Source organism: Thermobia domestica, unplaced genomic scaffold, assembly GCF_964235325.1.
Source record: "Thermobia domestica unplaced genomic scaffold, izTheDome1.hap1.1 HAP1_SCAFFOLD_119, whole genome shotgun sequence".
NCBI classification, from domain to species: Eukaryota; Metazoa; Arthropoda; class Insecta; order Zygentoma; family Lepismatidae; genus Thermobia; species Thermobia domestica.
Window position 1 is genome coordinate 576,700 of NW_027655891.1, and position 13,812 is coordinate 590,511.

General features: G+C 35.7%; 1 protein-coding gene across 1 annotated transcript in view; it reads right to left on the bottom strand.

Moving 5' to 3' along the window:
• LOC145676374 (solute carrier organic anion transporter family member 74D-like) overlaps window positions 1-13,812 on the bottom strand; it is a gene marked incomplete at its 5' end in the record, with an annotated part of 95,456 nt that overhangs the window by 41,119 nt on the left and 40,525 nt on the right. Inside the window, 2 exons of the mRNA XM_081747227.1 lie at window positions 4,629-4,769; window positions 13,502-13,696. Coding sequence (XP_081603353.1) covers window positions 4,629-4,769; window positions 13,502-13,696 — 336 coding nt within the window. The remainder of the gene's footprint in view (window positions 1-4,628; window positions 4,770-13,501; window positions 13,697-13,812) is intronic.

A 13,812-nucleotide genomic window follows, 5' to 3' on the forward strand; every position in this document is an offset into this window, starting at 1 on the left:
GGAAAGGAACCAAAGTTTTCCGGTTTTTTCAGGCCTCAGAAACACTAGCTACAACACAGTTTTTGGCTTTGTACATTGTAGGTGGTCCACCTCAAAAACGACGGGACCCTCCTACATAAACCCGCTGGCTAGACCCCTGTGCTAGTATCTTCTTCACTCGTGGTTGTGTTCCGCAATCAGTAGTGGAAATAATGCCAAAGCACTCAAATATTGTTATGGGATGTTATGGTGTTTGGGTTTAGTTCTTGGTAGCATTACGATACATTATATTTTTAAAAGTAATTTATCTTAATTTTATTGACATAATCACTTGTGCTTATTAAATTTTATTACTCGACAAAGTTTAAAAAGAAATAGTCATAAGAATTATTACATTGTTCATGAATTACAGTCTTTCTTAGGAAACCAGATACTGCAAGCTAGTAATATTACGTTAAGAGAATTTACATAATGTTATATGTTTACATTATATAACTGTTAGATAACTACCATTAAATCAGCATTTAAATGTTTATAATTGTATCAGCAAATGGTTGTAATGTAAGAATTTTGTAGTTATCTTTTCCAGAAATTTTTTAGATTGACAAAATTTAAATCATCCGGAAAATTGTGTCTTGAGCTTTTAAGGATTTTTGGTCAGCAGAATGTTCTTTCTCAACTGAGTTTCCTAAAGAGTTTCCACGTGCTGGCTGGAGCCATTGTTGCTTCGAAGTATCTCTGAAATCTGCAATTTCATGTTTTCGGTTACATAAAATTGTTTCCTTGGAAATAGGAAGAAGGAGTAGAGATCGAGAGTCGCGATGAATTAGTAAACGTAAAGAGCCGTGAATCGTAAACAGACGAATATATGTTTTCGACACAGTACTACCTACGAAGTAATGAGCCAGAATAATCCACTTAAATCTAAAAAGTGTTCGAAATTTCGTGGACGATTCTTGCTATTAAGTGTTTCGATTACCAAGTTTGATACTTCCAAGGACATTTTACAACTCCCGAAACGGAACTGCAGAGAGGGACTCTTGACAACACGGATCCAGAAGTACTCAAGTTATGACATTCTCTTTGGCCAGGTTTCCTGTCTTTTATCCTACACAATCTTTCAGACATTTAAACACGTCCAACCTAAGAACGCAAACTCAATGTCCAATAAATTGACCGGAAATGAATTAAACATCAACCTCATTGATCATTACTTCAATTACCTCTAGTTTCATTGTACACAATTTTGCCTAACTATTAGGGGCATGTTCATAGCAGAAATTTCAGATATTTCTCTAAGTTTGGTCTGGTCTTTTCCTTTCAGCTACAATCCCCACATTCGTTTAGAACTAGAGTAGACCAGGCTAACATGGTGGTAGATGCTGTAAGATCCCAAATTTTCAAATATTTTACGCATGTCCAGAACATAGTTGGAGATGCTGAAGGATCCCAAATATTTACATTAGCTTATCAGAACAATATAGTTACCGACTTACTCAGTTGAGTTCTGTAACGTTCTGTATAGAGGTTGCTCGTGTTTTGGTTCGTAAACTTCACATAACAACAAGAGAATGAAAATGTGTCTGTAATCCATAGAATTTGACAGCAATGCAAGCGGTTTGCAGACTGAACCAGTCTGGTTAAAATGTTCCATATGATACAATGGAATTAGAAACTGCCTAACCGCCGCTGCGGATCGTAACTACCAGTAGTTGTATTTTCAGACCGCAGTGGTTGGAGACCCGTTGCGCCGTGGATGAAAGAACTTATTTAACTCAACGTAGATAGTAAATGCGGCGGTTGAGCAACCACTAATTCAAGTGTCAGGGTAAAAGAAACATTACACTTCCAATCCAAACTATGCCATGCGTAAGTAACGAAGTCCTACAGAACCACTATTTCGTCTGTCGACAGATATCGGAACTAAAACAGTAAGATATATTGAGAATCACTTCCATTGGAATTGATTCAAAGTCCCAAGAATAGGTTCCACCTTATCCATCAACAATCTATTCAAGCAAAAAATGTTTTAAAAAAATTAAAAAATCTGGTTTCAATGTAGATAATAGAATAAAAAAGCCAACTAAAAGTGATAAGCGGGTTTTGGGAAACATTTCAAGGTCTATCAAGAAAATACGATATTCACCCTCATTTTTTTTTTCTAGAAGAGGAAGTGATATAAATTGACTATTTCTTCTAGTTTCAATATTAATATTCATAGAGAAAAAGCAATAAAAGATACGAGTAACGACTTTTTGGCATAGATTCAGCGACCGAGGAACATGATCTGTCTTTGACCTTTCTCTATTGCAACCAGCAGTTCTTGATTTACTATTTCTGGTTTCAGTATTGAATATTCTAGGTTTGGAGGTCTTGGCGTGGATTCAGCGACCGAGGAACAGGATCTGTCTTTGACCTTTCTCTATTGCAACCAGTAGTTCTTGATTTACTATTTCTGGTTTCAGTATTGAATATCCTAGGTTTGGAGGTCTTGGCGTGGATTCAGCAACCGAGGAACAGGATCGGTCTTTGACCTTTCTCTATTGCAACAAGTAGTTCTTGATTTACTCTTTCTGGTTTCAGTATTGAATATCCTATGTTTGGAGGTCTTGGCGTGGATTCAGCGACCGAGGAACAGGATCTGTCTTTGACCTTTCTCTATTGCAACCAGTAGTTCTTGATTTACTATTTCTGGTTTCAGTATTGAATATCCTATGTTTGGTTTTCTTGGCGTGGATTCAGCGACCGAGGAACAGGATCTGTCTTTGACCTTTCTCTATTGCAACCAGTAGTTCTTGATTTACTATTTCTGGTTTCAGTATTGAATATCCTAGGTTTGGAGGTCTTGGCGTGGATTCAGCAACCGAGGAACAGGATCGGTCTTTGACCTTTCTCTATTGCAACCAGTAGTTCTTGATTTACTCTTTCTGGTTTCAGTATTGAATATCCTATGTTTGGAGGTCTTGGCGTGGATTCAGCGACCGAGGAACAGGATCTGTCTTTGACCTTTCTCTATTGCAACCAGTAGTTCTTGATTTACTATTTCTGGTTTCAGTATTGAATATCCTATGTTTGGTGGTCTTGGCGTGGATTCAGCGACTGAGGAACAGGATCTATCTTTGACCTTTCTCTATTGCAACCAGTAGTTCTTGATTTACTATTTCTGGTTTCAGTATTGAATATCCTAGGTTTGGAGGTATTGGTGTGGATTCAGCGACCGAGGAACAGGATCTGTCTTTGACCTTTCTCTATTGCAACCAGTTGTTCTTGATTTACTATTTCTGGTTTCAGTATTGAATATCCTATGTTTGGAGATCTTGGCATGGATTCAGCGACCGAGCAACAGGATCTGCCGTTGACCTTTCTCTATTCCAACCAGTAGTTCTTGATTTACTATTTCTGGTTTCAGTATTGAATATCTTATGTTTGGAGATCTTGGCGTGGATTCAGCGACCGTGGAACAGGATCTGTCTTTGACCTTTCTCTATTGCAACCAGTAGTTCTTGATTTACTATTTCTGGTTTCAGTATTGAATATCCTATGTTTGGAGATCTTGGCATAGATTCAGCGACCGAGGAACAGGATCTGTCTTTGACCTTTCTCTATTGCAACCAGCAGTTCTTGATTTACTATTTCTGGTTTCAGTATTCAATATCCTATATTTGGAGCTCTTGGCGTGTATTCAGCAACTGAGGAACAGGATCTGTCTTTGACCTTTCTCTATTGCAACCAATAGTTCTTGATTTGCTATTTCTGGTTTCAGTATTGAATAGACCATTGTTTGGAGGTCTATTGTAGTTTCATAGTGAAAAATTATTTGTTAGGTTTATGGAGAATGGAAGAAAGTATGAATCAATGTAATTGCAATTTGAAATTATTGATTTTTAGCCATCCTAAAACGCCAATAAAATCATAGCAAACATTATATTTAATAGTGTTTTATTTTAGACGCCATTCATAAATATGGAAAAAATTCAGTTGAACGCTAAGAAAGAACGAGAGAAAGTTGCTTGATATTACTACAGCATTCAATGACTTGTTAAACCTCGTTTCTTAAGCTTCTGTTAAAATTGGGGTACAAATCAAGCATTTTCAGATTCAAATTTAATCACCATACAACAAACACAGTCATAGATAGCGTTAAGAATATTTCTGAAATGCAATCACAGTCACAAGAATACGCTTCACTCTCATCTTTACTCCTCTCTAAAATGTCAAGTGGCACTTATGTATGACCATGTCCGGTTTCAATAATAATGGATCAGGAAGATAAGATACAACAAGAATCAGCATATCTATTTAGATTCAGAGTCCAAAGACTAAGTACTTTTTCCCTATACCTATATGCATTCTGAATGTATTAGGACATGTTTTAAATTATTATTTACACACTTGCAAGTCCTTTCTGCCCGTAAAACCATTAAATAAATCAGACGGTCAGGTATGTTTTGAGTAAGATTAGGCGAATTCGTATTGCCTACTCTTAGGAAGCATTCTAAAACGGTTTTCGATCACTGATACAACACAAAAGGACACTTTTTGGATATGTTACACAATGATCAAAAGTCCTTCCGGAAAAAATGTCCAAATATTGATTTATTTCTTGCAGTGTAGGCTACAAAAACAAATCGATAAACCAAAGCACTTACCGTACCACCAAGCACCAATCCACCTTGGATCACTATTATCAATCACAGGAGTCAAGTTGGGGTCCACATACATCTCTAAACAGTACGAGGCAAGCACGAAGCCCAATGTTGATCCAATCATACGAATGCTGCTAGTTATGGCTGTAAAACATAATAGGATATTTGTATAATATTAAATAAATTTAGTACATCTAGAGATGCTTTTTTGAATAGATGGCTTTTTGCACATAAAAAGCCGGCTTTTTTGAAAAAAAAAAAACGAGAATTTTGGAAATTTTGGCCTTTTTTTTAAATTTTAATGATTTTTCTATTTAAATAGCTTTCTTATAGTATACTCTAAAGTTAAATAAGATTTCATGACCTAAATGCTATATTTCGCTCTGGAATTCACCATCAAGATAAATGGAGCACATGTTTTATGAATTAAAGTAAAGATAAAGTATGTAGTATTTGAGGGCAACTGTAAAAGATATTTAACTTTATTTTAACTTCTGAGTTATCGACATTTTTTTCTTCTCTACCTCATTTCTTTTTAGTTATCCATGTTTCATTTCTTAGAAATTAGTAGGCCTACTCTAGCTTCTAGCACATAAGTTAAACTTATGTTTTTCAATATATCCGTCAGAGCGTACTTCCACATTTTTGTTTACTGTAGCTGTGCAATGATTTAGCAATAATCTTCCGCATACAACCTTGAATACAGTTTTATAGAAATAATAAGTACCGGATTCAGAAAAGTATTTTGGGAGGTGTTTCTCTGCTTAATGTTTTTTTTTTCTAAAGTTTCCTAATTTTTATTTGGGAGGAGCTTGAAGTTTACGAGTATAAGCATAACTAATATTTCGTTTAGTTTGTATTCAGCAATAATCATCCGGATACAACTTTGAAGACCATTTTATACTGATAACTGTGGCGGATTTAGAAAAGTATTTTGGGAGGGTTTTTCCATATAATGTTTAGTTTATCTAAAAATACCTAATTTTTATTTGAGGAGAGCTTGAAGTTTATGAGTAAAGACATAACAAATGTATCGATTGTTTTAGAATTTCCGTAATTTCGGGGTACAGGCTTCAATCTGTAAGACATCCCCAGCCTAACCCCCTTCACAAATCCGTCACTGCTGGTAGTTAGTACTAAGATTATAAAACCGAGCTACCGAGCGAAGTAGCTCAACTGGTAGAGCATTGGCTTCGCATTTGGGAGGTCGTAAGGTCGATTCCCTCTGCCGACCATCCTGACTGAGGTTTTCCAGGGTTTTCCTCAGTCCTACCAGGCAAATGTCGGGATGGTACCTACTAAACAGGCCCTGGCCAATACCTTCCCAAATCCTTTCCATTGATATTGTTAGATATCCAGTGTAAAATAAATAAATAAATAAAGGATAAAGAAAGTCGGCCAGGATTCACAGTACATATACTATCTCTACATTCACAGATGGAATGAGGAAAAACTTTTGTAAAAATGCTCGAATTCGGGGTTGAATCCCGGACTTTCCGATAGAAGTGCAAAAACTAACCACTCACTCATGGTTGTTGTGCAGTTGTGCTTAACTTAAATATATCCTCTCTCTCTCTCTCTCTCTCTCTCTCTCTCTCTCTCTCTCTCTCTCTCTCTAGGGCTTGTGGAATCCGAAGGTTTACTGCCGCGTTCACAAAAGCTCTCGACTGAGTTCTATCCTTAGCCAACTGGATCCAGTTTTTACTTTGTATTCCTGTTTCTGCGAGATCCGTCTTAATATTGTCTGACCCTAGGTTTTCCTAATGGTCGTTTTACGATTGGATTTCCAGTTAAAACTTTGAAAGCGTTCCTACCTTCTTCCATTCTGGCTGCATGACCTGCCCACCTGAGCCTCCTAAACTTGATGACTGTAACGATGTTTAGTAAACCGTATAAATTATGCAGATCTTCGTTATGAAGTTTCCTCCATTCCCGTTCCTATTGTGTCTGAATATTCGTCTCAGGATTTTATTTCCAAATACTTTCAGTCTGCGTCCTTCCCTCAACGCAAGCAACCATGTTTCACAACCATACAGAACAACAGGCATGATTATCGTTTTATATATTTTAAGCTTTAAATTCCTCGACAGAATTCGCAACGACAAAATATTTTGAACTGAATAATAACACGAATTTCCTGATTTCAGTCCACATTTAACTTCTTTGTGGATATGATTTTGGTCTGGTAATATTGATCCTAGATATTTGAAAGTATCCACTTTGTCGAAAGTATTATTTGATATTTTAACGCATCCACAATTTGCCGTATTACGATCCCGGTGAACTTCAATGTATTTTGTTTTATCTTCATTTACTTCTAAACCAATGTCGCTGCAAGCGTTTAGTTAAGGCCTATGCATTTCTTTCTATTGTTCTCCTACCATCCCCTATTAAATTTACATAATCAGCATACGCCATAACCTGGTGAATACCATTCAGCTCAAGGGACTGGTTGCTATCTTTAATAGCGTACTCCGGAACAATGCTGAATAATAATGGCGATAACGCATCTCCTTGTTTCTGACCATTCTCGACGTTGAACCTCATGGACAAGAATTTCTCTACTCGGACTTTACTTTGGGATTCATTTAAACGCATTTTAATTAATCTAACTAGCTTTTTTTGGTATTCCGAATTCTGTAAGAATTGTACAATACTTCCCTCGTATCCGAGTCGTAAACCTTTTTAAAATCAATAAACAGCTGATGTACTTGGTAATATATTCCCATTTGTTTTCGAGTATTTATCGAATAGTAAATATCTGGTCGATAGTTGATCTATTTCCCTAAATTCACACTTATAATCTCCAATAATTTCATCTGCGTATGGAATCAATCTTGTTAATATAATGTTAAAACAAATACCTCGCTTATTATTACAATAAGTTTTGTCGCCTTTCTTGTGAATTAAAACAGTGATTAATTGCTGTTTTTTTTTTATTTTTTTTTAAAAGTTGAATTGCTGTCGTTAAAAATTCAGAAACCTTCAGGACTGGATAAACCGTGATGGTGGTTATAAGCCTAGGAAACCACACGATCAGATGAACGGCCTATTACGCATATGATCCATGAACAAAAAATTCGGTACTTGCCCGATTCTAAACAAATTTAAGGAACAGTCAGTGTATTATAGAATTCGGAATTTTACCGATTTTGCACTTCCAAAGCACCTGATAAGTGGTAACATTATTGCGTATGTGATCAATGAATGAAAAATTTGTTCGAAATATCCATACAATGTATATGAAAGTTAAAACTTAAAAGTTTCAAGAATGTGCAGAACCACCCGTAACCAAGCTCTTGATGTGCAGCCATTAAGATTATCATATATTTGTCTCATCTTTTATTTTATTTTGTTTCGAAAATAGGGTCTGTGATACTTTGAAGTAAAAATACAACATACAATTTTGCTAGTTATTTGTGTATCATTTTTTAAAAATAAAAGTACTTACTTTTGTGTATAAGAGGTTGAAAAATTATTACATCTATTGATTAATCCTTAGGAATTCAGAATGTAAATATGTTAAAAATTTTCAAAAAATCTTTTCGAAATTCATGGTTTATTTTAGGTTTTACATTATTACCTACATCAACTATTAATTAAATGGGTTTTTGTACTGTAGAGAAGCCAAACAATGTCTGTTTTATCAATTTAAATCAAAATTTTGAAAAAAAAGCCCAAAATTTCCCAAGCAAAAAAGCGAAGCAGAAAAACCCGAGTTTTTTCCAAAAAAGACGTTTTTTTCCGAGCCCTTGCATCTCTAAGTACACCTCGTATTTAGTGTTTTTGTATTAAGAATTAAACTTTAACCCTCAGATTTGTTTATTGATTAGTATGTACACTTAGTGATGGGCAGTGGGAATATTCCCGGTGGGAAGGAATTTAAAAAATGGGAATATTTCCGGCTTTTTCCTCGGCCTATAAATTCCCGGGAAGGAATTTATTTCCATTTCTTTACTTTATCTTTCAAATTATAGGAACCGTGTGACTAGTTACATTATTTTAATATATTATCATTTACTTCTAGGTTTTAAAGAATTTGGAGGTTTAAAAAAATTAAAATTCTTTGACTTTTTTATATACTTAATATGATTTTTTGAGCTCCATTTCCATTTCCACTAAAAAATAGAGTAATTGTTTAGTATTGGGGGGCCAAAACTAGCAAAAAGTAGGATGATTTACGGAAGAAATGAGTTGAAAGTAGTTTTAACAAAAGAGACACTGACCAAAGCTTAAAACTTTACTTTATTTTAAATTATAATTTGTAACTGTTACAAATTATAATTTAAAATAAAGTAAAGTTTTAAGCTTTGGTCAGTGTCTCTTTTGTTAAAACAATTAATCAAAAGCCATGAATAGTCTTACTATTGAAAGTAGTGTTCAAGTAGTCAAGAAATTATCGAACACATTTTTTTTTAGGGCAGCAGGGGATTTGTACAAACTGTAAAGGTAACTCAAAGTGATTTATGTGAGAAAAGAAAGTGAATTGTTGGTAACGAAGATAGAAAACATCGTGCCCTGCGGGGCTCTAATCCGCCTTCACTCGCTAACGCCTGCTCAGCAATGCTCTCTAAATTTAATGTTGGTAACATAATTTAACGTATGAAACCATAAAACAACAACATCGGAATAGAATATCGCAAAAAAGTCGGTGAAAAATCTGACCCGATAGATAAGCTAAATAATTGCCAAAAGTAGCAAAGTACTAATTTGAATCCAGTTTGTAAAGTAATGTAGAATTATGTAGAAATAGATATGAAGTACTATTAATAAACCCTGAACCACCGTTTTTAATAGACGTCAGTCTGTCTCCTCTCTCTGACTCGAATTTTTGAAGAGGTACTCGAACTTCTTTTACATGTGAATTAACGCATGGAATTTCGAGAAATGGGCAGGAGGAAAAGTCACGTGTGGCAATGTTACATGTAAAATTACAAAGACAGGAAAGACGTGTAACTATTGTGAACATACATATTTATGCGCAAATGTTGACAAAATGGTGGGACATCTGTGTTCTGGCAGTTACCCAATCTAATTAGTTTATAACATTTAAAAATTTAATATGTTTATAATATCAGTAGCAGAAGTTTAGAAAATCCACTAACATGTAAATGTAAACTGTTTAGCGGGTTAAAAATATGTGGACTTACTATACCATTTTTGAAACATATGTACTTTCATAGAACATATTGTAAATAAATATCCATTTTGCATACTCTCTAAATATAATAAAATGTTAATAAAATAACATAACATCGTTCAGAATATACATTTTAAAGACTCCTCTGGGGACAACAGTAATAATATACTGTGATATATAAACAAATTTAACTTTGTTATCATAATATAGTAATAGAATGCAATTTTCTTTGTGGTTGTACATAAATTCCCGGAAAATTCCAATTTTGGGGAATCTTCTCGGGAAAATTTCCGAAACATATCTCCCTGGGAATTTAACCATTACTAGACCCGACTGAAGTTAGGGGGGGCGACGCAACCATATTATATTTCATCACCATATTATAGTTCATTTCCCAGTCTACCGTGAACATTTTAGGGGGCCCCCTAGACCCCCCTGAATACGGACCTGGAGACAACTATAATAATATAGCTACTGTGATAAAAAAAAAGAACTTAACTTTGAAACCATAATATAGTAATAGAATGCAATTTTATTTAAAATTGTACATAAATTCCCGGAAAAATTCCCATTTTGGGAATCTTCCCGGGAATATTCCCGAAAAATATCTTCCCGGGAATTTACCCATCACTATATACACTGGCGAAAATCCCGGGAGGGTGAGGGGGACATGTCCCCCGCAATAATGCGATTTGAAATTTGTTTTTCTTCGGGAGAAATGTGATAATTTGTCACAAAGGAAAGTGAGATGAAATTGATGTACCCCAGAATAAGCCTCAAATCTGCCCGCCTCCCAATGTTGAAGACAACACTGTTTCCGTGATCCTCCAGAACACTGTTTTTAAACTTCGTAAATATTTTGAACATCGTTTAAATATTATATTGGAAAGGTCTTACCCATCCTCAATGTTGAAGACAGATTTCCGCCGATGAGTATGTATACATTCAATTCACGTCGTTCCGGGCTGGATTTCCGGTGGGAAAGTATTGAACGCATGACGCTAGTTCTAAATTCACTTCAGTTATAGGTTCATGTCTTGTATACTCTCGATGCGATAAAGGAAAGCTAAACATCAAAAACCAACAACCAAACTCTAAGTACATGATATATATTTTTATGAATCCAGATATCGTGCTGGTTTTTAGTGTGATAAACTTCATACAAGCTACCAACAAGTTTAGAATGTTGTTAAGGATGAACGTAGAAGACTTTTTATCAAAGCTAGTACTACAGGGTGTCCCACTCGTAAGAGGTCCCGGGAAAAGCGTTATAAAAATTTTAATAAAAGAGGATATGGAAACAAATTTGCACATGAATCTTTATGGTTAAAATATGAAGGTACATTACAGTAGGTATTGCAAATGTCTTCCCTACCTGTATACACATTTCAATATGGCGCTGCATGTTGGTGAATCCTGGTGCAAGAGCATAAGGCGTGACTGCCTGGATTTGATGGTGATGTTCTCACGTAACTCGTCGGTGGTGCTTGGTTTGTTCTTGTACACATTACCTTTAAAGTGACCCTATAGAAAAAAATCAGGGGTCAAGTCAGGTGGCCTGGGGGCTATAATCCTTTGGAAATCACTCTGACAGGGAACAATGATTCCATCGCAGCCATCTTGCCTCTAACGTATGACATGTGGCCTTATCTTGCTGGTACCAAGTGTCAGTTTCTCATCCAACTGATGACACAAATTCGTGAAACAATTCGTAGTTCACTTCAATGGTGAGAGTAGTGTTAAAAAAATTGCCCTCATAATGTGCTGCTATGATAATGCACGGAACACGTCTATCTTCTGTGAATGAGGTTTCTTGAACGACTGCATGTTGGTTCTCACTACTCCATGATGGAGTGATTTGTGTGTTCACGTATTCCAACATGTCTTAAAGGAATCACTTATCCAGTACTGTTTCACAAAAGAACACGTACTCTTCCGCAGATTTACAATGCTGCCACGTAGACAAATTACGGGAGAACATCCGCCGTGAAATCCAGACAGTCATGCCCAATACACTGGCAGCAACATTTACGAACATGCAACGCCGTGTTGAATTGTGTATACAGGTGGCGAAGGTCATTTCCAGCACCTCTTGTAATGTACCTGCATTTCTCAACCATAGAGGTATGTCGTGTACAAATTTGGTTTCATACCCACTTTTATGATACCCAAGATTTGTATAACACTTTTCCTGTGGGACACCCTGTATTAAGCTTTTAAAAATAGTTTACAGATTTATGGAAGATAAATAAAACTCAATGTAAATTAAGGGACAAACTGTTTTATTTTTTAATTTCCAAAATTTAACGTTGCGACAGACGACATTATCTACTTTTAGTCCTATCATATTCACTAAGGAGAAAGGAATTCATTCTTGGTAGGCCTACTTGGTCTTTTTACATTTAACATTCTGTGAAATTATTCTCTTCTATGTTTTTCACTATTCAAACCCACAAAGTTCTATGAATTTTTAAAGCGAATATTTTAAGCCGGAAAAGGTTTAAAATTTACATGTAACAAATATATTATTTCAAGATCCTATGAAGTTAGATTGCTGTAAATTTGTGTGTAAAGATTTTATTCAAAATAAGCGGAACGTGTTCAAAGGTTATCAAAAAAATCTAAATTTAAAGGAGGGAAGGGTTAGGTTAGTTTTCACAGTTGTTTCCTCTTTTTATATTCAATCGACGTTGTGTTTCAAACGGGAAAACGGCCGAACCGTTTGAAAAGAATTTTGGAAAATAGTTAGCAATGGACATATCCACTGATTTTCTTCTTGTTGCTCCAAAAGAAATTTCAGAGCTAGCTGATTATGAAAAATGAAATGAAATTAAATCTTTAAGTCTTACGTCCCGCGCTTATGCCGGTTAGGCTAGAGGAGACGGTGATGATAAAAAATGAATGAAATGGTAGAATGAAGAAAGTGGGAGGAAACGGGAGAACCCCAAGAAAACCCATGAGCACGGTGTTTGTTCACCACAACGTTCACACGGCGCGAGTTGGGATCGAACAGGGACACCAAGCACCGGAGGTGAACGCTCTACCACTGAGCCACCGTGCGCCCTTAGCTAACTGATTATGAAGAACAGTTCCTTCCGCTCATGTGACGATTCCATAGGCGGCGCCACAATGGGTGCAGTGGGGCAGATGCACCCACATTAACTTTGATTTTCAGATTTCCTATAATAATCCTTTCTATTTTGTATATTTATTGTTTCCTTTGTTTGGATATATTTTAATGATTTCTTAAGTCTCTCATAAGTTATTTGCTATCATACAGTGTTTTTCTAGTATTTTCCTATTTTTAAGTAAAACTTAGGGATTATTTTTGAGATCTTAAAAGGCTTAATATTGTATAGCGTTCTGACAACAATGTTAGAGTGTTTTGGCAAAGCGTCTTCGGTTACTAGTTCCTCGTGCGAACGGAGTTTCACCAAGGTTAATTATGTCAAGTTCAAAGTAAGATCGACTATGCTTCAACGGAGACTTAACTCCATAATGTTGCTTTCTGTTGAAAAGTCGAGTTCAGTGACCATAGATATTGAAGATGTCACTCAAGAATTGAAAGCCATGTTTCATTCTACAGGAAAATGTCCTTATAAAAGCTCTTGTAATTGATGCCATTGAAAAAAAAAAAAAAAAAACAGGAAGAGTGATTGTTCAACTCATTTACTTGAGATTTCGTTTTTTTAACTCTAGTGAAGTTACCAATAGTTAGATGCCAGAGTTTTCTTACCTATAAGCATAGGCGACTTGTTTTTCTTACAGTTGTCATCCATGTATGAAATACCTAATGTCCAATACACTGAGGCCCCAACTCCCATCATCATTTGCGCCACAAAGAATATGCCTGAAGATATTCCTGAAAAATTTCCTTCAGAACAATCCTCTGGGTCTTCATGTCCGTTTCCACAGAAGGGCTCTTTGGTTTCTGTAAATACGTATAAAACATGTGTTACTATATTTTACAGGAAATAGCTATTGCTTATGCCAGTGGTAAAACTGTCCACACTTAAATAAACCCTTTAATTTAGCTTTTTTATACGG